General features: G+C 41.9%; 1 protein-coding gene across 2 annotated transcripts; it reads left to right on the top strand.

Moving 5' to 3' along the window:
* Positions 1–885: 885 nt before the first annotated feature.
* Positions 886–21803, top strand: LOC111860092 (complement factor B-like). Of its 2 annotated transcripts, XM_072706650.1 has the most exons (18): positions 886–1038; positions 5226–5429; positions 5640–5825; positions 6238–6411; positions 6633–6725; positions 7096–7232; positions 13385–13523; positions 13850–13981; positions 14794–14889; positions 15955–16092; positions 16269–16366; positions 17995–18121; positions 18377–18521; positions 19257–19333; positions 19446–19540; positions 20093–20222; positions 20330–20379; positions 20547–21803. In XM_072706650.1, the coding sequence occupies exons 1-18, from the start codon at positions 978–980 to the stop codon at positions 20715–20717; spliced, it is 2253 nt and encodes a 750-aa protein (XP_072562751.1). In that variant the 5' UTR covers positions 886–977; the 3' UTR covers positions 20718–21803. The 2 variants fall into 2 exon arrangements, with proteins under 2 accessions (XP_072562751.1, XP_072562752.1); XM_072706651.1 differs by lacking the exon at positions 6633–6725.
* Positions 21804–22346: the final 543 nt, after the last annotated feature.

Genomic DNA, 22346 nt, shown 5'->3' with positions numbered 1-22346 from the left:
ACCCACACATGTCGTCAAGGTTCCGGTCACCCAAGACAGACCACAGCAAGGGAGGATCGTTGTGTTGTGCACCAGACATTACAGAACCCCATGACATCTGCGCCTGTCATCTGGACACAGGTATAGGAGTCTCTACAGGAACCCGTCTCATCCCACACCGTGTCTCCATGACTGGCATCAGCCGGACTACGGGTTCACCGTCCCATGCGTAGGCTGCTGTTAATACCAGCGCAGAGACAGCTGGATTTGGAGTGATACCTTAACCAGGAGGCATGGACTGATGACGAGTGGCGTTGTACCATGTTCAGCGATGAACCTCAGTTCTGCATTACCACAGATGACCGGCGTATGCTCATATGGTGGCGCTGAGGTGAGAGGACCAATCCTGCCAATGCTGTGGAGAGCTATGGGGTATGACATCATGGTGTGGGGAGCTATGGGGTATGACATCATGGTGTGGGGAGCCATAGGGTATGACATCATGGTGTGGGGGGCCATAGGGTATGACATCATGGTGTGGGGAGCCATAGGGTTTGACATCATGGTGTGGAGAGCCATAGGGTATGACTTCAGGTCTGTGGGCTCATACAATGGATACAATGGCCGTACAAATCCTTTCCACACCGTATCGCCGCATGTATCCAGGACCCAGGGTGGGGGAACAGCAGTTTGCTTATACTGCCAACTCTGTTGTCCATTTGATCTGATACAGTCACATGACCTTTCACCATGTGCAGATTCATCTCACCTCGAATGGCTTAACTTTTTTTGTCACTGAGTGTTTTTCTGTGTCAGTATAAAATAATCAATTTCTTTGTTTGGCCTGCAGTTAAATAGTTACAGGAGGATCACAATTATGCCCTTTGTACTGTCCCCGGCTTTCTGGATAAATATACATATCAGTCTCTGCACCAAACTCAGATCTTGTCAAATCTAGTGAAGCATTCTGTCTCACAGGCTACATTTCACCACAGAAAATGGTATTTTGGATTCATTTAAATCTTCTAATAGTGATGCTCTTCTCTTCTCCATGTCTTGGTAAGTGTTTTATTATGTTTTTACTGAACATCTATTGCTGTACAATTTAGTTGAAACTTTTTTTCAGCTAGTTTAGGTTTTAGTAATATGTCATAATAGGGCAGTGTTATAGAGCATTACATTGTTAGACTGCTTGTATCACAAGTAATGTATCATACACAGTGTATTTAAGATGAAATGAACAACAATCATTAAATTAGGGTTGAACTGTGGATTGGGTGGATGACTCATTTTATTCTATGAACCTTTGAATGAATGTTTCTGCTTTGGATTTGTACTTGTGTGAGATGTGTGTATAAACTTGCACGTTTATTGAAATTGCAGGGTTTTGTGATGTAATGGCAGAACTCAAGATAAAATAAATGACCACAGACACTTTTTTATTTCCTGATGTACTAAATCGTGCACAATTTTGTTTGATGTACCCACAGAATATTAAATTAAGATTACGAGGTCCCAAAAATGTGCGCATGATTAACTTTTCTGTGGTCTGAATTAAATTGTGCTCATGTTTCGGTAATTTATGTTCTTCTTTAAAGAAAACATGCCAGATGCTGAGGTGCATCCGTCCATCCGTGTCGTCCAAGACTTAATTAGGTAGTTTGATACAAAATGGATGAAATAGCAGCAGAGTGTTAAGCCGACAAGCTAACAGCGGGGTGTTAAGCCGACAAGCTAACAGCGGGGTGTTAAGCCGACAAGCGAACAGAGGCGTGTTAAGCCGACAAGCTAACAGCGGCGTGTTAAGCCGACAAGCGAACAGAGGCGTGTTAAGCCGACAAGCTAACAGCGGCCAAACCATCCACACATTGTTTTTAAGTGCGCAAATACTGTGGGTTTTACAGCACTAAAATCACTCAATCAATTTGTAATACAGCATGATATGTCTCCCATTCCAACTTCAGGGTGTTCTTATATATCTGAAAAGAAGCCACACAAAGTTTCAAACAATGGTGGAAGTTAGGGCCTATGATCATCTAAACTGGGGTTTCTCAGCTTCTCCACCCAGAAGACCCAGTTCTGCATTACTTATATGTCGGGGGGGGGGGGGGGGGTGTACAAAAAGCACAGGGAGAATAAATAAGTGCACACAGCAAATAAGCACTACACACTTAATGGGCTGTCCCTCTGAAACCCCCCCCCAACAGCCTGTGTGCCACAGCCAGCATTTAACTTTAATTCATCTATTTACATTGCATGTACATCTAGTTTCTCAAATAACACAAAACTTGTGTGTTACAGTTAGTACCAATGTCACCCCTCTATGAGTCTGAACCAGGACTCCAGTTCAGCTGTTGCCCCCCCACCCCGGGCCCCATCCAGACATGTGGGAAGGAGGGCAGTGAGCATAGGTGGTCAGAACATGCAGTGACACACTAGTGGACAAGCATAGTAGATCAAAATGGCATGTGCAGCAGCACCAGCAGCCATAGTTTTCGGTGTGTTATGTGTTCAGTATAACGATTCCGCATCCTGAACGTAGACTGGCAACCGCCCCACAAACTGGCCCTATAGCAGAATGCTTTACCTCTATCTGTCACTTAATTTGTACGTGGAACAACAAGGAAACTGGCATTCTGTGGTCTGAGTGGACGATGTGGTTTGTAATTAGTTATTACAGCAGTAAGTCTTGTAAATACATCTTTACAGACTTTTTTTATCCCACCTGGCAATTTTACGCCACTCTTCATGGTAGAAGGTGAAATTCCTCTTCATCCTCACCTGATGGGGACCAGTAGATTTGATGTCAAAACATGTGGACATTGGGACCCAGTGATATCCTAAAATCTCCCTTACTGAGAGCTCCTGTTGCAGTGAAAGAGAACCAGCCCCACAGCATGATGCTACCACCTGCATGCTTCACAGCCCTCACCAGCTTCAGAGGGACTTCACAGCCCTCACCAGCTTCAGAGGGACTTCACAGCCCTCATCAGCTTCAGAGGGACTTCACAGCCCTCACCAGCTTCAGAGGGACACAATGTAGTTGGCAGTGACTCTGCTTATCGTGTCACCTTTAGTCCATTTATTCATGAGTCACCACAGACTCTCCATCCTACGTCTCCCATACTCTTTTTACCCTTCCTCTGATTGGTACCTCCCAGCAGTAAGTTTGGTCACCTCCTCCTCCCCTGATTGGTACCTCCCAGCAGTAAGTTTGGTCACCTCCTCCTCCCCTGATTGGTACCTTCCAGCAGTAAGTTTGGTCACCTCCTCCTCCCCTGATTGGTACCTTCCAGCAGTAAGTTTGGTCACCTCCTCCTCCCCTGATTGGTACCTCCCAGCAGTAAGTTTGGTCACCTCCTCCCCCCCTGATTGGTACCTCCCAGCAGTAAGTTTGGTCACCTCTTCCTCCCCTGATTGGTACCTCCCAGCAGTAAGTTTGGTCACCTCCTCTTCCCCTGATTGGTACCTTCCACCAGTACGTTTGGTCACCTCCTTGTACCCCATGGCTATGGCAGTAGGATATAACCACAAACGTTTCAGCAGAATCCTACAGGAACAGCTGATTTTTTCAGGATTAGTTACTGATGGCAGGTGTTTGCTGCTTGCCGTTGCACATGGTTTTAGATGTGACTGCCAGAGGTGGAGAATTCAGGTCCAGAAACTAAATATCCAGTCCAAGATTTTGTTTCAACCAGCCAGTTGAGTCCTCTGTGACTCTTTATACTCAACCATGTAGATTGAAACAAAATCTTGGCCTGGATTTTTTCTGAACCTGAACTTTCCACCTCTGGAGACTGGTTACCTCTAAATGCTATGACAGTGCTGGTGTTAAAAAGCATGCAAACCTTTGTGGAGCGAGTGGGAGATGGAATCCTGCCGGATGGTACCAACCAATGGTACTGATATCCACAAGTCAGCTCGACTACGCCACCCCAGGTACTACCCCCGGAGAAAGTTTGGTCGCCCTACCCCCCCGGGCCAAGGCACAATGGTCCGTTTACCGTAAAAGCGGAGAAACGTTGTTCAAACACAAATTTTATTAAAACTAAAACCATGAGAAGATTAATCAGTCACAACACCATAGGCCTAAAGTACAGCCCGGATGCCAGCAACCACTTCTTGCTGGTCTAAGACTGGGCGCTGAAACCTAAGACAGCACAAGAGGACACGAAAGATGCATGCAAGCATACGGGTGAGCAAAAAAAAATATATATACACACAACTACAAACCACGACGGTAATCACACAAAACCCAAAGAAAAACACTGCAGTCTAAAGTAAAGAAAATCAACCAAACAGATAAAATACATAACATAACCAAACAAAAAAAATGTACATTGATGACACAAAAACAGTTTTACCCATTCAATACAGGACACACAATATATCAAACAGATAAATGTAATACAATTAAAACAAAACAAAGAAACAAACCTTAGAAGACTGAGGGACCAATCAGCCCCTCTAACACCCCGTCGCACGCATGTAGACACGCTCCCCCTGCCCCAGCTAAGCACCCGCTGGTGAATCGGCCGGCTACAGGCTGGACGGAACACAACAAACCAAACCGGAAGCGCTCAAAGCGCGACACGGTGCAAACGTCACTAAACAGCAGCGGTAAGGCAGCACAGAGCCGCCGTAGGCAGAGCAGCAGTGGTTCCACGTAAGATGGAGCAGCAGTCACCGCCGCACCACAGCACACGGGACCCTTAGGAGAAACCCCGCCGTATTATTCCCAACGTCCGGCGTCCTGTCGCAGCTTGTACTATTTACACCACCCAGGGACTGAGCACACCGGTGGCAAAATGTCCCGACCACTAATCCATGAACGAACCGGGAATCCAACAATTAAAATGACCAGCGAAAGAGAGCATAAAGCATCTGTGCTGGGGTAACCCTTATAATCCGAGCGCCCTCTCCTATTGGCTACTCACCCCCCAGGACTTAATAACGCACACCTTGTTGTTTTCTCCTGCTACATTTGCAACCAGTCTGTTGTGGGTTTCATTTTTTTTTTTTTTATTCAGTTTCTTGCCCCCTCACTTATGTATTTCTGTTTCTCCTGGATTTTGTGGTTGCATGTAATCTCTGACATGCTTTTTCTTGATTTACGCCTTTACATTACAAAGACTTGTTTCAATAAGCGTGTGTAGATCTTGGCATTAGAATATACAGGCATCCTTGCATATTTCACTGTTTCATGTTCCATCCACCTTTCTTGTTTATTACCCACAATCCAACAGGCACACCGATGAAAAAGTGTGAGGAAACAGGTTTGTCTATCGAAGGTGGAAATTACACGCTGTCAGACGGCACCAACGCGAACAGCGTCGTGTTGTACAGCTGCCCAGAAGGCTTCTACCCCTTCCCTGACGCCACGCGTCGCTGTCTGAGGTCGGGGAGGTGGTTCCCTAGTCTTTCAAAAAACAACGTGCCTTCATGCAAAAGTGAGCAAAGCCCCTTGACAAAAGTCTCCTTCACACAATAGAAATTACAGCCAAGATGCTGCCCTTAAATTAAACCTGAACTAAAATAACCATTGGCACAGAAGAAATTTCTGTCTATGTATCATTGTATCTTTTTTATTCAGAAATCAATGTCATTGTTAAAGCACAAGTTGAATCGAAAATGAATCTCTCATTCCATGTCTCTGCCAGAGGTCACATGCCCAGATCCCTCCAGTTTTGAGCAGGGCTCAGTCAGTCCAAATCAGACGCAGTATTTCGTCAGTGACGTTACCACTTATAAGTGCTTTGACGGCTACACATTCTTCGGATCGGCCAGTCGCACCTGCCAGACCAACGGAAAATGGAACGGATCCACGCCAATCTGCGACCACGGCTGTGAGCCAAACATTTGTCTCTGTCTTTCTTCCAGTGTATCCCTTACTTTTTGGAAATTGTAGTACAGTAACAAGTACAATAACAATAACAAGTACGGTAACAAGTCCAGTAACAAGTATGATAACAAATACAGTAACAAGTATGATAACAAATACAGTAACATGTATGGTAACAAGTACAGTAACAAGTATGATAACAAGTCCAGTAACAAGTATGATAACAAGTCCAGTAACAAGTACGGTAACAAGTACAGTAACAAGTATGATAACAAGTACAGTAACAAGTATGGTAACAAGTACGGTAACGTTCTTGGTCATTAAGACATTAAAAGACCTGAATTATCTGCTTACTCTGTGGCCAGTTAGAGTATTGTTTAGTGTGTAATGAAAGTCTTGGTTTTCTTTCTCTTTAGCTGGGCACTGCCCTGACCCTGGTGTACCTCCTGGTGCCAGGAGGACTGGGCACCATTTTGGTATTGATGACAAGGTGACCTACCGCTGTGATCAGGGTCTGATACTGGTTGGATCAGAGGAGCGTGTTTGCCAAGAAAGTTCTGAGTGGAGCGGGACAGAGCCAGCTTGCTATTGTGAGGAGGCCCCCGGCAGGACACAGCGTGACGTCTAACCCCTACATGCTGACTCGCTGCTGTACATCGTCTTTTTGTCCAGAACCCGATAATAATAATTGAGGTCCTCATCCAACACTGTCAGTGATTAATCCCATAAATTTACACCCCTGCTTGCAGTTAAAGAGCGTCAGTTTCCATCCCACTGACATACTTTGCTTTTAATATTTTTTTTTCCACAGATAAATATACTTACGATACTCCTGCTGAAGTGAAAGCTGCGTTCGGCGCTGCTCTCAATAATCACCTCTCACCGGATCATTTTACTTCATCTGGTAAGTTTTCTGTTTTAACATGCATATGCAGTGTGTGTAGCTGGGCTTTTTAGGACTCTCTGCCTGTCATCAGAAGGTCACCAGTTCAAATCCCAGTGTTGGCAGAGTGATGTCACTGTCGGGCCCCTGAGCGAGGTCCCTAATGATGTCACTGTCGGGCCCCTAAGCGAGGCCCCTAATGATGTCACTGTCAGGCCCCTGAGTGAGGCCCCAAACCCTAATCGCTTCACCGACTACCTGACCCTGCTCTCTGATTCTTACTTGTATGTCACTTTGGACAAAACCATCTATTAAATAAATATAAATGCAAGAGTGACATTGATTAATCCTCATCCCACACTTTCCACACAACAATTTCCTGATTCCACAGACACTCAACACGGGAAGAAGATCAAAATGGATGCGGGTGAAAACCTTCACATCTATATCGCCCTGGATGTATCTGACAGTGTGACAGAAGAAGACTTTTCAAAGTCCAAGGACTGCGTCCTCAAGCTCATTGAGAAGGTACACTCTATCTATTGCTCAGGTGATTGTATGTAAATCGTTCTGGAATATATGTGAAACTCCAGATATGTTCGTGTTCCTTATGGAATTACACTTGTATTAAAAATGGTCTTTGCAGTCTTACTTACTTTGATTCCCCATGACAAATAAAATGTTCCTTTCAAATCTTTCCACATTAATTTTGCCACGTCCATGTATATGTGAGCAAATAATAATACAGTAACAAACAGTTATAGTTCAAAAGGCTCATGACTAATTCAAACGCTCAAAATGATTAATACATTCATAATTATGTTTGATATTTAAAAATCCCCAATGTCATGAATGGAACATCACAGAATGCCATTATGTACAGTAAGACAGTGAAAGGTGTATTTGAAGTGGAATTACCTATGGCAGGAAAGCCTTATATATATATATATATATATATATATATATATACACATACATACATACATACACAGACACACACACACATTAGTGCTGTCAAACGATTAAATTTTTTAATCAGATTAATCACAGGGTTGCTGTGGATTAATTTTGATTAATCACGATTAAATATCATTCATTTTTAATCTATAGTAATCACATTTCATTTTTCATGAGAAAACAGACTCAAGAAAAAAGGGAACATATATGCACTTAACATGTTCATCGAACATTTTGAACACGAGTCGGATGCATTCCATCTGCCACAGAAGTGCAATACCATGGACTCATATCAAAAAGGAAGATTTTTTGCTTAACCGGACAGCTTGTCGGATTTAAGGTACCTCAGTTTAAATGGTCATTATCTGCGTTCACTTACAATTAGCCCGAACTACCGTAAATCCGACAAATAATCCGACTAATCATGAAATCCAGTTCCAGCCCGGGTAATTCCCATTGTTAGCAATATCAGTTAACACATTATGCGTGGTGCTTTACGTAGCAACACGTCCACAGATAAGTTGGACAGTATAATGTGTGCGACCGATTTAATGAGCCACAAATGAGAAGTAGTGCTTAAACAGGATAAAACTACAACTTTCCCTTCTGTTAATAAAAAGCGCAGCCATCTCAGATTCTGAACTCGGGACACTCTTGGGCCCAATCCCAAACCGGTCCCTACACACTCCGCCTCACCACTCCGCCTTCGTTTGCGCGTTCCCGAGACCCGTCGCCATGTTGAAGTGTGTCTCAAAGCAGCAAGGGCTAAGGGGGAGTGGTCGATTATGCCCTCCTTTAGCGAGTCGGCAACGATGGTGGCTCGCGCGATTTCACTACCACTTCCATATCCCATAATTCCTAGCGCACAGGAAACAGAACAGCGCGATAATTTAATAATTGGATTCTAACAGCACAGTGAAATACACATAGAAAGTCTATGTTACATGTTATAATTCATCGCTGCAGAAAAAAAATTATGAAAGCAGTTATTTATAGCTGGTCAGTACAGATAGATTTTATCGTGATCCGATTACGAGAGATTTTGTGTACTTTTCAAACTAGCAACCACGCGAAGAAACATTCGTACGCAAACTCGATCAACATCACACCAGCAATAACAATTTATGTTTCATATTTGCCTGTTTTTTCCTCTACATATCTGGAGCTGGTATTTGGTACAGAAGTAATGCGTAATGTTTTATGCGTGTAAACTAAGTTAGCTATGTTAGAAATTGTACAATCGTCAATATGACACATGTACATACTTAAAATTGCCCAGTGCAATAAGCACTAGATAAACTGTGCTTTTTTAAAATAACTGATATGTCATTAAAGAAAATACAATACAGCTTCTTGATGGATCCATTTCGTCAAATCACTACGTAATGCATTTCCTCTTTCCGGTAAAGAAGACTGTAAAAAGGCGCTGCGAGGGCAAGTCTGTCTCAAATCTTTCTTGTGACAATTTCCTTCAGTTTAAGTGTATAGGGCGTGTTGTGAGGGTGACTCGGCGGGAGTGTGACTCGAAATGAAGGCGGAGTGTCGAGGGTATAGTTTGGGATTGGGCCTTGATCCTCTGTGCTGCTCCGAGATTTCTCTGATATCCGAGAAACAGGAGCGCGCATGTCGTCACTTCCGGCTTCAAAACTCGGAATCCGAATCGGAATAGACCTTTTTCACGAAAACCAGAAATACGTAATCGTAGAGTAAACTTAGTTCCGGTCAAGCGTCAATGCATTAGAAACAGTGTTGCCAACTTAGCGACTTTTCAGAAAAAAGCGCCTAGCGACAAATCTAGCGACTTTTGGACAAACCTTAGCAACTTTCCAAATGTCACCAGTACTGTCCTGTAAGCGCGAGGTCTTGCTTTCCCGGTACAGTTACTCATCTCCCTGTGTCTGCTCTGATCAGTGAGTGCTAGCTCCGGCTGAAAGGAGCAGCATATTCCCGTGACCGCACGGCAGCTGACATAGATGTGAATGAGCTGCGCATGTGCAAACGGTGTTGCCACAGACCAATCACTTACCTGCTTCTCCTTCGCTTGAAATAAAACTATTTAATTTGACCGTTTCTTCTTATTTTTTATTATTTATTTATTTTTTCTTCTGATGCACTTATATTACTCACTGTTACAGAGCTTAAGTTCATTCCAGTTTCTGAACTCGTCTGAGATCGTTTACTGAGCTACATCTGATTGACTGTACGTGATTCTACTTACTCATACACAACGATAAACTTCATTAAACTTATTAAACTCATATACACATAAAAAACATATATACGTATAATATAAATGTTGTCTGACAGAAAATATGTAACGTAATTGATAGTTTTATATTGGACACGTCAGGAAGGATTAGGGAAAACACGCAGAATGCAAATACGACGTAATTACGTCATCAATATGGAAATATACGTATGACGTCATCTAGCGACATTTGGCGACTTTTCGAGCAGACTTTAGCTACTTATCATTGAAAATAGTTGGCAACACTGATTTGAAAACCCGGGATCAGAGAAAATTGAGCAGAGAATGTACACAATCTCTCTGAGAAATTTGCCCAAATTTACATTTGCGGATGTTGCTAATCTCGTGGAGGAAAACTCCGTCAAGAGAAAGAGCAAACTTGATAAAGGCTACAAATTTTTCCACGAAGAATTTGTCCATAAGTATCAAGGTAACCGTTACTGAACTGCTCACCACATGTAAATTTTAAAGTAAAGACATTAGCGGCTTTTGTTAATGTTTAAAGGTAGAAAAACTTTAGATGTATTTAATAAGCAAAGAAAAATGTGTTATTTTAAGTTAGTATAAATATATATACTTTAACTTTAGACGCAAAATGAACACCCTACACACGCACACAGAAAAGCCCGGACATGTCCACAAGCGCACAACCAAGAGTGGGGCTTTAGAGTTTGATAATCAAACTCAATCAAAAAACACTAAACATATATAGTTTGCGTTTTTCTTTAAATGTATAAGGATCGTTTTGTTGTAGCGAAATTTTAAAAATATTACGAGCGTAATGTAAATCATTTAGGCAACAAGCATGAAAAAACATTTTAGCTGTATTTTGTTAGTTCATTTTAAAGAAGTTGGCCCCGGTTTATTTAATTACTTGTATTAGCTATAGGAACTAGTGCCCGGTATTTAGCGACATACATCAAAAACATTTTGAAACTTTGGTAGAATAACGCCTTAGTTATTTTAATAAACAGGCTTTTTCAGTAAGTGTTTGTTCACACTCATGCGAACGCGCACACACGCACACACACACACACACAGCAAAACCCCGGACATGCACATTTCAAATAAACCCCTTAATCATAACGTTTTTTAAGTAATGAAGCACTTTTCGGCCAATGTGTTGTTTAAAATAAAATACACTAAGCACATCGACGGAACCGAGAGCCTCTATCGATGGATCTTCGCGTTTGGTGAAATACTTTTTCTATTTTACATTGAAATAAAACTGTTAAACTGATTACGGCTTTTATTCTTTTTTAAAAACTTGGGCTAAAATATTTGTGCTTGTTTCACACTTGCTCTTTTTCACAGTGTTTCGCTCGGGCATGCCTCTACATTTGTGCTTAAAATAGTGTTTGCTCTGTCTGAGGTGAAGTGTCTGCTGCAGACATAAGTGCTCCCCTTTTTAATTGTGAAGTTTGGTCCTTCATCCCGCCGGACAGCCTGACTCCATTTATGTCGAACTTCACCATTAAGAGGGAAGGAATGAAAAGATAGATGTGGCTGCTTTTGGGCATTACAAGAACAGCCCGGTACACTAGCTGCAAGAAGAGGTCGCTGCTTGCGCCATTTTTTTTAAACCGGCGGAAGTAAAGATACCCTACGATTACGTATTTCCGGTCAAAAATGTTGTGAAAAAGGTCTATACGAGTTCCCAGGGCAAATGGAACGCAACAAAACTGCCCGGAATGGGTTGACAGACATTTCAGGGATTTTGAGTCATTCTGATCTGGAAAAAGTGGTCTCAGTTCATCTTCAAAGGCATCTACACGACAACAAAATTCTGGACAAATTTCAATCTGGCTTCCGCTCGGCACACAGCACCGAAACAGCTTTGATCCGGGTCACAAATGACCTATTGATCACTGCAGACCGTGGCTCCTCGTCCTTCTGGATCTGTCAGCAGCCTTCGACACAGTTGACCATGACATCCTCCTCCACCGTTTACGACACCTTGCAGGGTTCACCGGCATTGCCCTGGATTGGTTTAAGTCATACCTTACAGACAGATCTGAGTTTGTCTCCATTGGACATGCTAAATCATTGAGCCATCCTGTCACTTGTGGTGTTCCTCAGGGATCAGTATTGGGGCCCATTCTTTTTAATCTGTACATGGCTCCACTTGGGCGCATCATTACCAGCTGCGGGGTCTCATTCCACTGCTACGCCGATGATACTCAGCTCTACCTGAAGCTGGGTAGCAATGCGTCTGAGGCCCCTCTCACTTCATCAGCCCCTTTGATATCTACGCCCTCCACTTCCCCCACACTCACCGCCTGTCTGGATACGATAAAGGCATGGATGGAGCAAAATTTCCTTCATCTTAACAGCTCAAAAACTGAAGTGATTCAAATTGGCACTCCACACCAAATTCAACAACAAAAAATCGTCACTATCTCTTTCTCCGGTCAGAACATCTCACTTTCTAAAACAGTCTTGGTGTTATTTTTGACCCTCAACTTACTTTTGAAAACCATATCAAACACATTTGCAAAATCTCCTTTTTCCATCTTAGAAATATTGCTAAACTCCGGCCTACACTCTCCCTTTCTGATGCAGAAAAACTGGTGCATGCCTTTATCTCCTCCAGACTGGACTACTGTAACGCGCTTCTAATCGGGATTCCTGGCAAAAACATACAAAAACTTCAGTATGTACGCTGCCAGGGTCCTGATGAGAGTAAGGAAACATGAGCACATAACCCCCGTGCTCCGCTCCCTCACTGGCTTCCCGTTACTGCACGGATCACCTACAAAATTTCCCTGCTTACCTTCCAATGTCTGCATGGTGATGCGCCTGTATATTTAAAAGAACTTCTCACTCCCCACTGTCACCCACGCACTCTCCGCTCCACCAACACACACCGACTCCTCCCACCCAGGACTCGCTCCCGTAACACTGGAGATAGGGCCTTTTCCAGTGCTGCCCCACGGCTGTGGAATGCCCTTCCTCTACATCTGAGGGCTGCACAGACTGTTACATGTTTTAAAAAAAACCTGAAAACATTTCTTTTTAACCAATGTTTTTAATGACTACTTAACTAAATGTTTTATTCCTCTTTTATTGTTGTTTTTAATGTGACATTCTCTCACTGTCTGTATGCACTTTGAGATCTTCTTTGTAAAATGTAAAGTGCATTATAAATTAAATTTATTATTATTATTATTATTCTGCGCTGCAGATGGGTTAACTGCGTTAAAAATTTTAATAATCAAATCATTAAATCATTCAATTTTAATCAGATTAATCATGATGATGGATTAATCCGCGTTAACCCGTTAATTTTGACAGGCCAAATATATATATATGTATGTATATATATATATATATATATATATATATATATATATATATATATATATATTATAATGTAATATATATTTTTTTCCTTTTCTTTTTTTCCCCAAAAATAAAAGAAGAGACAGTGTCTGTGGATGTCTGCCATTTCCTCTGTCTCTCTCCTTCATTACAGATCAATAATTATGATGTCACCCCGAAATATGATATCTCAGCATTTGCCACTGAGGTGACGCCCATAGTAGACATTTTGGCTCCTGAAATCAAGGAACAGCACCTCATTCTGGAGTCACTGCGAAAGTTTTCCTATATTGGTAAGTAATATGCCTTCTTCTGAAATGTCTGATGTGATTGGGATTTAAAATTTACAATATAACTTTTTTTGTTATAGTACATTTATATTACAATTCTGACCACTATACATGTTTCAATTACCAAATATTAGAGCCCAGTCTTAACAAAATGGTTCAGTCACCTTTGCAGCTCGTGTACACGCCAGCGGCCTCCCGTAGCCCATGAGATGGAAAAGCGTGTGGATGCAGAGCCTCGGACTCGGGGGGGGCAGACAGCAGACTCTGCCCTGAAGTCGATGTTTAGTTCAGCTCTGGCTTTACACTCTGGGTTTGTGTCACTCTGACAGCTAAAGGAGATAAGTCAGGAACCAACATAGCTTTGGCCTTCAACAAAATCTATGAGAAGATGAGCGCCATCAGAACTCGAAATGAAAAGGCGTACAAGGAGGTGCGGAACGTCATCATCATCTTCACTGATGGTAACATTAGTCGACGGCAAAGTGCTGATCAAAAGATCACGTTTAAATCACACCGCTGTCAGGACGTTCTAAGAAAACTGCTTCTGTTGATCAGTTTATAATAATAAATATGACAAGATGTAATTTTTCAGTTTTGCAGAAAATTTATTTCATTAATTATTAAATTATTTTTTGCAAAATGCATTCTTTATAAAAAAAAACACATTTTCTATTTAGCTGATCCGATCATAGATCTTCCAGAAGGAGTAAAGACAAGCACACATCTTCTCTGATGTCTGTTCGCCAGCCTTTCGCTGGCACGCTCTATGCGTGTAAGAGTCACATCTTCTCAGATGTCTGTTCGCCAGCCGTTCGCTGGCACGCTCTATGCTTGTAAGAGTCCATGTCATATCGGAGATCTTAGCTGTGCGTCGGGGAGGAACAAAGGGAGTGACATGTTTGTGATAAATCTCAGGGTCGCCAACTCACACGCATCTGGCGTGACACTCACATGTTCTGACTCAGGCTCACACAAGAAATCTCCCATCAAATCTATATTATTCCATTATAAACCTAAAATTACCAACATCAAAAGTCTTGGGATAGTTTGCACACCATGCAAACTGTTTACAAGGTTTATTAAACTGTTGCATGCATGTAAATATCTCACTCCAGCCAGCTGACCAAAGTTGACAACCCCGTAACAGAAATGTCTTTTATCCGCCCCCCACCCCACAAGCCCCCTTTTCAAATTCAGAGTAACTTTATTTGAATAAGGCCTGTAAATGTTCACGTGGTTGGTTTGTTCTGTAGTGTCTCCTTCATTTTCACAGGCATTGCCAACATGGGAGGGAGACCTAAAGACGTTGTGGACAAAATCAGGGCATTTGTGCATTCCGTGGTAGGAGAAGACTTGGAAAAACACCTGGGTAAGGAGCTACAGGAACATAAAGCCAGCATTTACTTGCACTGTAAACGGGGAAGATCACCTGGGGAAGGAGCTGCAGGAACATAAAGCCAGCATTTACTTACACTGTAAACGGGGAAGATCACCTGGGTAAGGAGCTACAGAAACATAAAGCCAGCATTTCCTTACACTGTAAACGGGGAAGATCACCTGGAGAAGGAGCTGCAGGAACATACAGCCAGCATTTACTTACACTGTAAACGGGGAAGATCACCTGGGGAAGGAGCTGCAGGAACATAAAGGCCCCATTTACTTACACTGTAAATGCGGAAGATCACTTGGGGAACGAGCTGCAGGAACATAAAGGCAGCATTTACTTACACTGTAAATGATGAAGGTCACCTGGGTAAGGAGCTGCGGGAACATATAGGCCCCATTTACTTACACTGTAAATGCGGAAGATCACCTGGGGAAGGAGCTGCAGGAACATGAAGGCAGCATTTGCTTACACTGTAAACGGGGAAGATCACCTGGGGAAGGAGCTGCAGGAACATGAAGGCAGCATTTATTTACACTGTAAACGGGGAAGATCAGCTGGGTAAGGAGCTGCAGGAACATAAAGGCAGTATTTACCTACACTGTAAACGGGGAAGATCACCTGGGGAAGGAGCTGCAGGAACATGCAGCCAGCATTTACTTACACTGTAAACGGAGAAGATCACCTGGGTAAGGAGCTGCAGGAACATAAAGGCAGCATTTACTTACTGTACATTGTAAACGGGGAAGATCACCTGGATAAGGAGCTGCAGGAACATACAGGCAGCATTTATTTACACTGTAAACGGGGAAGATCACCTGGGGAAGGAGCTGCAGGAACATAGAGGCAGCATTTACTTACACTGTAAACGGGGAAGATCACCTGGGGAAGGAGCTACAGGAACATACAGGCAGCATTTACTTGCATATCTTTTACCCAGTAGTTTTAGTGCCACGACAGGTGTACTGCACGATTGGTGATTTTGATTAAATGGAATTAAGGAATTTAAAAGGCATTATATGTTCGACTGTTTTTCCTCTCTTTGCTCAGATATTTACGCGTTCGGTGTGGGTCCTGATGCAGACACGGCAGCACTTCAGCAGCTGGTGTCTAAGAAGGAAAAGGAGACACATTTCTTTAGACTGCAGGACCTCAACATTTTGGAAAAAACGTTTGATGAAATGATCGGTGACTTGAAATTTTCTGTTTTCAAATTTACAACGAGCACATAGACTCATTTCAGCTTCCTTTTCGTGCTTCCATACGTCACTTTCCTTGACTTTATTACCTAATACCAGCTTTGAATGCATTTGTTTGTTTGCTTATTTTCTTTATTATGCTGATTAACCTTTCATTACCCACAGACGAAGGGGATACTGTGGGCTTGTGTGGTCTCTACAGAGGTTATGGGGAGGTTAAATCACGCCAAAGACACCCCTGGTTTGTGAAGATCTCAGTTACTGTAAGTGCCAACAGCATAGACTGGCTTCCTATGGTTGGTTGTATTCATTTTATCACGTTGGATTTAGTTGCATACATATTTACAAATAAAATTATACTGCAATGTAAAACTACAGTAGATGTAGGACGTCTGCAGCCTTAATGAAATTGCAGGATTTTCTGATGTAAAACCAGAAATCAAGAAATGTTATGAAACTTTTCCATCTGTAAAGGGACCATTCATTCAACAAAATAAAACAAATACACGTGGTTGCATAAATGTGCACAGCCTTTAATAACAGGTACTGTAATGCAGTGTGCGCAGCCTTTAATAACAGGTACTGTAATACAGTGTTCACAGAGTTTTAAGTGTGCACAGCCTTTAATAACAGGTACTGTAATGCAGTGTGCACAGCCTTTAATAACAGGTACTGTAATGCAGTGTGCACAGCCGTTAATAACAGGTACTGTAATGCAGTGTGCACAGAGTTTTAAGTGTGCACAGCCTTTAATAACAGGTACTGTAATGCAGTGTGCACAGAGTTTTAAGTGTGCACAGCCTTTAATAACAGGTACTGTAATGCAGTGTGCACAGCCGTTAATAACAGGTACTGTAATGCAGTGTGCACAGCCGTTAATAACAGGTACTGTAATGCAGTGTGCACAGAGTTTTAAGTGTGCACAGCCTTTAATAACAGGTACTGTAATGCAGTGTGCACAGCCGTTAATAACAGGTACTGTAATGCAGTGTGCACAGAGTTTTAAGTGTGCACAGCCTTTAATAACAGGTACTGTAATGCAGTGTTGAACAACTTTGATGTTCTGTTATACTTTTCAACAGCATTGGACATGAGTATGTTTTTGTGGTGATTGTATTAGGAAAGTTATACATACATAAGGAAAGATGGACTGGTTCTGAACCGAATTTTGTAAAGGACTGTGGTGCCACCGTTTGTAAAGGGAAGTACAGGAAAGCAGTTAAAACATGACATTTTTATTAAATATGCAGCCATAATGTTAGGGTACCTGCCCTGGCTGTTCCCCTTTGTAGGTACATTGTTTGTGATTTAGCTATTTCTTCAATAGAAAAGAGCCTAGCTAGACATAAGTTATTTTCTCCTGCACAGAATTATTAATGTTTTAAATACTCACTGCCTTTAAGAAACATTTCTGCTTTATACTCTCAGGGTCAGGGCAAAATGTAAGTCTTAAGGCTGATTATCACCAGACTTCCAACAGTTAAATAATTAACATGGGGCCAGTCAATGGCCACTAACATTAAATCTGGTAGACAAAACAACTACCCACCCCCTTACATATACACAAAAACCCATGATATGACTCAAGAGCTTTGTAATGCCATACTTCCTCACATAACTTCTCGTCAAAAACATGCATGATGCATAATAAAGAATTGAGCATGCACAGTTTGTCCCGAGCTGTGCATACACTGTCCACACGGATACAAATTTAAAGTACAACACACGTTCATCCGCAGAGGAGTACAATTACGTCAAAAGTGTATGCAGACGTGTCCCCATGTATGCATGTGGAACAGTATGAACCAGCCTTAAGACTTTTGCACAGCGCTGTACAGCAGTTTGCTAACATTTTGTACAAAGCCAGACTGATCGTTCTTTCTCATTTTAGAGGATGAGTGGTGGTATCAATTGCGTCGGCGCTCTGATTACTTCCCGGTTCATCCTGACAGCAGCCCAATGTCTCATGTTAGAGGACAAACCAACATCGATCTCGATTACAACGGACATCAAACCACGTACGGACTGAGCTTTCCTTCTGTTTCCTGCTCAGCTGCAAAAATGATTGTGCTGTCTGTAGAACTTATATAAATCAAACCCTTCCTGTCCAACGGCCCACATTTTGAACAGCATTTAAATTTGGGTCTTGTGAAAATATATTTTCACAAATTCTTATTATTTTGTTGCTGTTGCACATCATACATTATGCCCACCTGTTTTGCCCAAAAGATAAAAGCAACATTGTAACATTCATATTCTCTCTTTCTATGCAGATTTGAAGTTGAATGTTAAAATGTTTAAAATGCACCCTCAGTATGATATCCGAGCGAAGAAGGATCAGGGAATACCAGAGTTTTACGATTACGATGTCGCTCTCATTCAGCTGGATAAGGATGTGAAGTTTGACGTGAACATGAGGTGAAAATGAGCTGGATAATCACCATAATAATGCTCAACCAAGCAATTCTTCAGTGGGCAAAAAGCACTTTGTGAGGTTCACAAGTGTGATCCTGCAAGAGTGCTGTAGGAAAAATCCCATTGACCTGATGAGGAACCGTAGAAAATGCCAAGCTGAATTTAAACCAGAATCAGAATCATAATTAAAAGCAGAATCAGAATCGTATTCAGAATCAGAATCATAATCAGAAACCCCTCCACAAGCCACCGCGTTATCCTGTCTGAGCTTCAGTTTGTCGTGCGCTTAGTACAATGAAATCCTTACTTGAGCTTCTTAAGGGATAGTGCCAATAAATACAAGGCAATGAGAAGAACAATACAAATCAATAAACAAATACCAACACTGACAGACTTACAGCATCAGCTTCTGGTGTAAATACCTGAATAAATAACAGTAAACAAATAGCACCGATAGACTTTGAGCATCTCCTCCTGGCCAGAGGTGGAAATTTCAGGTCCAGAAAGTACAAATCCAGACCAGGATTTCGTTTCAACCAAGCAGTTGAGTACTCTGTAACTGTGACTCTTTATGCTCAACTTGTTGGTTGAAACTAAATCACGGTCTGGACTTGTACTTTCTGGACCTGAAGTTTCCACCTCTGCTCCTGGTGCAGGTACCTGAACAAGCAAAGGTTTCGATGTTCCTCACAGCTGAGAAAGCTGACACTCGTGTCCTTTCGCCCTTCTCTCTTTAAGGCCAATCTGTATTCCCTGCACTAAGATGACCAGTCATGCCTTAAGGTTGCCGGAGACTGCGACGTGTAAAGATCACGGTGAGTTCGTCAGTTCTGCTTTTGCCGAGAAGCATGACTGCAATGTGCATTTATGGCTGCACGCTTGCCGCCCGCAAACATTTGGATGACAGCTTCCGTTTTATGTTCCCAGAGGACATCCTCTTAAGAAGTAAATTTGAACAGGCAAGCTTTACAGCTGCAACTACTTACATAAAGAAAAATGTCACCATCAAGCTAGGCACTCAGGTGAGCGTATGCAGCCGATCCGTATCACCGTCACACGGCGAAATATTCAGACGCCATCTTCATCTGCCCTTGTCACGTCATCCCCACCCAACACCATCACAACTTAATGAGAAGAACCTCCTGCTGTCCTTTTCCTGAATCCCCTTGGCATTATTTCCATCCATCCACCCATTCATCCATCCATCCATCCATCCACCCATTTTCTAAACCTCCTGCACATGGTCACAGTGGAGACCCACAAAGCCATGGGGTGAACATGCACACTCAGTGATCACAGAGCGCAGCTCCGTTAGGGCTTTCAGTTCTCCTTAAACCAGAGATCCCCAAATGGAAACAGCTGAGGACCATCTACGCCTAATACCTGATCACAGAGGTGATTAGGAGTTATGGACCAGGGGGCCTTTGAGAGTGTTTCCAGTGGTTGATAACTGATACATCTCTGTGAACCACTTTCTACTGCCCTACAAAGCCTGAAGGTGGGTCACAGAGCCCTGGTTGGCCTCCTGTACTGAGCTGTCCATGATTAAGCAAACAGTGCTGTTTTTCTTGCAGAGGGACAGTTGTATTGGAGATGCTATACATGCAAAAGGATTAAGGGTGACAAAAGCCAGTGACATTGTGACAGATAACTTCCTGTGCACGGGAGGGATTGATGACAAAATAAACAACATCGCATGCGGAGGTGACTTTGGGATGAGTGACTGCTGCATTCCTGAAATATTGCAGCGTTGCATTTCCTCTTTGCTTTGCTGCATCCTGTTGCATTTCACATGTCTGTCTGTCACACAGGTGATTCGGGTGGAGCTTTGTATGTAGAAAGGAAGAAACGTTTGATCCAGGTGAGAATTTATTGACGTAGAATCTACTGACGTAGAATTTATTGACGTAGAGTTATCATGACTCTGTTCTGCCGCATTCTGACTGTTTAACCGGTGCGATCGATCTGGATCAGTTGTTGGGTATATCGACCGCACTGTGTGAATTTGACACTTCTTTGCTTCTTTAGGTGGGGATTACAAGCTGGGGTGTTGAAGATTTGTGTAGAACCGACAATACAATTATTTCTACAGAGCATTCCAGGGATTTCCACATTAATCTGTTTAAAGTTCAGCCATTCATCAGAGAATACCTGGAAAAAGAAGATGAAGATTATGGTCCAACAGCTTTTATCAACTGATCAAGTTTAGTACAGTAAAACCTCGGATTACGAGCATGATTCGTTCCAGAAACGTGCTTGTAATCCAAAGCACTCGTATATCAAAGCAAATTTTCCCATTAGAAATAATGGAAACTCAGATGATTCGTTCCACAACCCAAAAATATTCATATAAAATGGTTAATACAAAATATAAATTAAAAATACATAAAACAAATTAACCTGCACTTTACCTTTGAAAAGAATCGTGGATGGTGTGAGGGAGACGAGAGAGAGGAGAAGAAGAGGGTTATTTTGTAGGACGAATTTCACTATAACTAACGGAATCACTGCTATCTGTTGGCTCACTGGAATCTTTTTCTTTTTGCGCGACTTTAACAAGGAACCTATTCAATGACAGCCGCTTTTCGATTTCGTGGAAATGTGGACATTGCATTGTTGTTAAACAGATTTATTGCTCGCATTGCTACGGCCTTATTCGGGTGGTGCTTTTCTACTAAATTTTCACTATACGAGCGAAGCACGCCGACTGACACTGCATGGGAAATGATTACCCACAATCCCACAGTGAGAGAGAGAGAAGAACTATCGGCTCAGTTTTGATCACGTGATGCTCGGCAAACAAAGCATATACGTAATACTGGTATTGCAAGACCTTGCTCGTTTATCAAGTTAAGATTTATTAACAATTTTTGCTCCTCTTGCAAAACACTAGCAAACCAAGTTACACGCAATCCAAGGTTTGACTGTACTTTAATCTTTTTGATCATGTGGCAATTTTTTTCATTATTGAAATGCTATTCATGTGCTTATCAGAATGTAATTAAATTTCAATTTGTTTAATTTCACATTTTGTGCTTCTAATTTAGTGTATTACAAAGGTTCTTCGTATATTGTGTCTTTCTTTTTGTGCAAAACCGGCAATACAATTATTTCTACAGAGCATTTCAGGGATTTCCACATTAATCTGTTTAAAGTTCAGCCATTCATCAGAAAATACCTGGAAAAAGAAGATGAGGATTATGGTCCAACAGCTTTTATCAACTGACCAAGTTTAGTACTTTAATCTTTTGGATCATGTGGTAAATGTTTTTTATTGAAATGCTATTCATGTGCTTATCAGAATGTAATTAAATTTCCACTTTTTGTGTTTCTAATTTAGTGTATTACTAATGTTCTTTGTGTATTTTGTGTCTTTTTTTAAGTCTCAACTGAAGTTTCAAATAAGTAATTTTCCCGAATGAAATCTGGACATTTGTCGAGTGAACTTGTGATAAAGATTTAATAGGATCTCAGAATATTACTTTTCTCAGAATAACAGGATCTAATCCTTAAAACGTTGGTCATTATTCCATTTTTTACCATTGAAAACATTTTAGTTTTATGCAGTACCTGTTCCCGGAAAATTATTTACGCTGACTGCTCTTTGTAGTCAGAATTGGACGGGCCCTGACATGGTATAACCTCAGTAAACATTTGTATCTTATCTTAAATGATTAGTGGACTTGACACAAACGTAAGCACATTTTGTTTGACTGACTCCTAACACACATGCCCCACGTTGACGAGTCGCTTCAGTCAGTGAAAAGCAAAGTTAACGACTGAAAAAAATAGTCGAGCTTGTGGAAGCTAGAGAGTCTAAACAAATCA

Source organism: Paramormyrops kingsleyae, chromosome 24 (assembly GCF_048594095.1).
Source record: "Paramormyrops kingsleyae isolate MSU_618 chromosome 24, PKINGS_0.4, whole genome shotgun sequence".
In the NCBI taxonomy this organism is placed as follows: domain Eukaryota; kingdom Metazoa; phylum Chordata; class Actinopteri; order Osteoglossiformes; family Mormyridae; genus Paramormyrops; species Paramormyrops kingsleyae.
The sequence above is the reverse complement of the archived record's forward strand: the minus strand, read 5'-3'. Positions and strand labels throughout refer to the sequence as shown.

Coding starts and splice junctions, on each gene's coding strand:
- LOC111860092 (XM_072706650.1), top strand. CDS start 978: ATGGTATTTTGGATTCATTTAAATCTTCTAATAGTGATGCTCTTCTCT. Junction 1,039..5,225: donor CTTCTCTTCTCCATGTCTTG/GTAAGTGTTTTA, acceptor ACAATCCAACAG/GCACACCGATGAAAAAGTGT. Junction 16,093..16,268: donor AACGTTTGATGAAATGATCG/GTGACTTGAAAT, acceptor CATTACCCACAG/ACGAAGGGGATACTGTGGGC.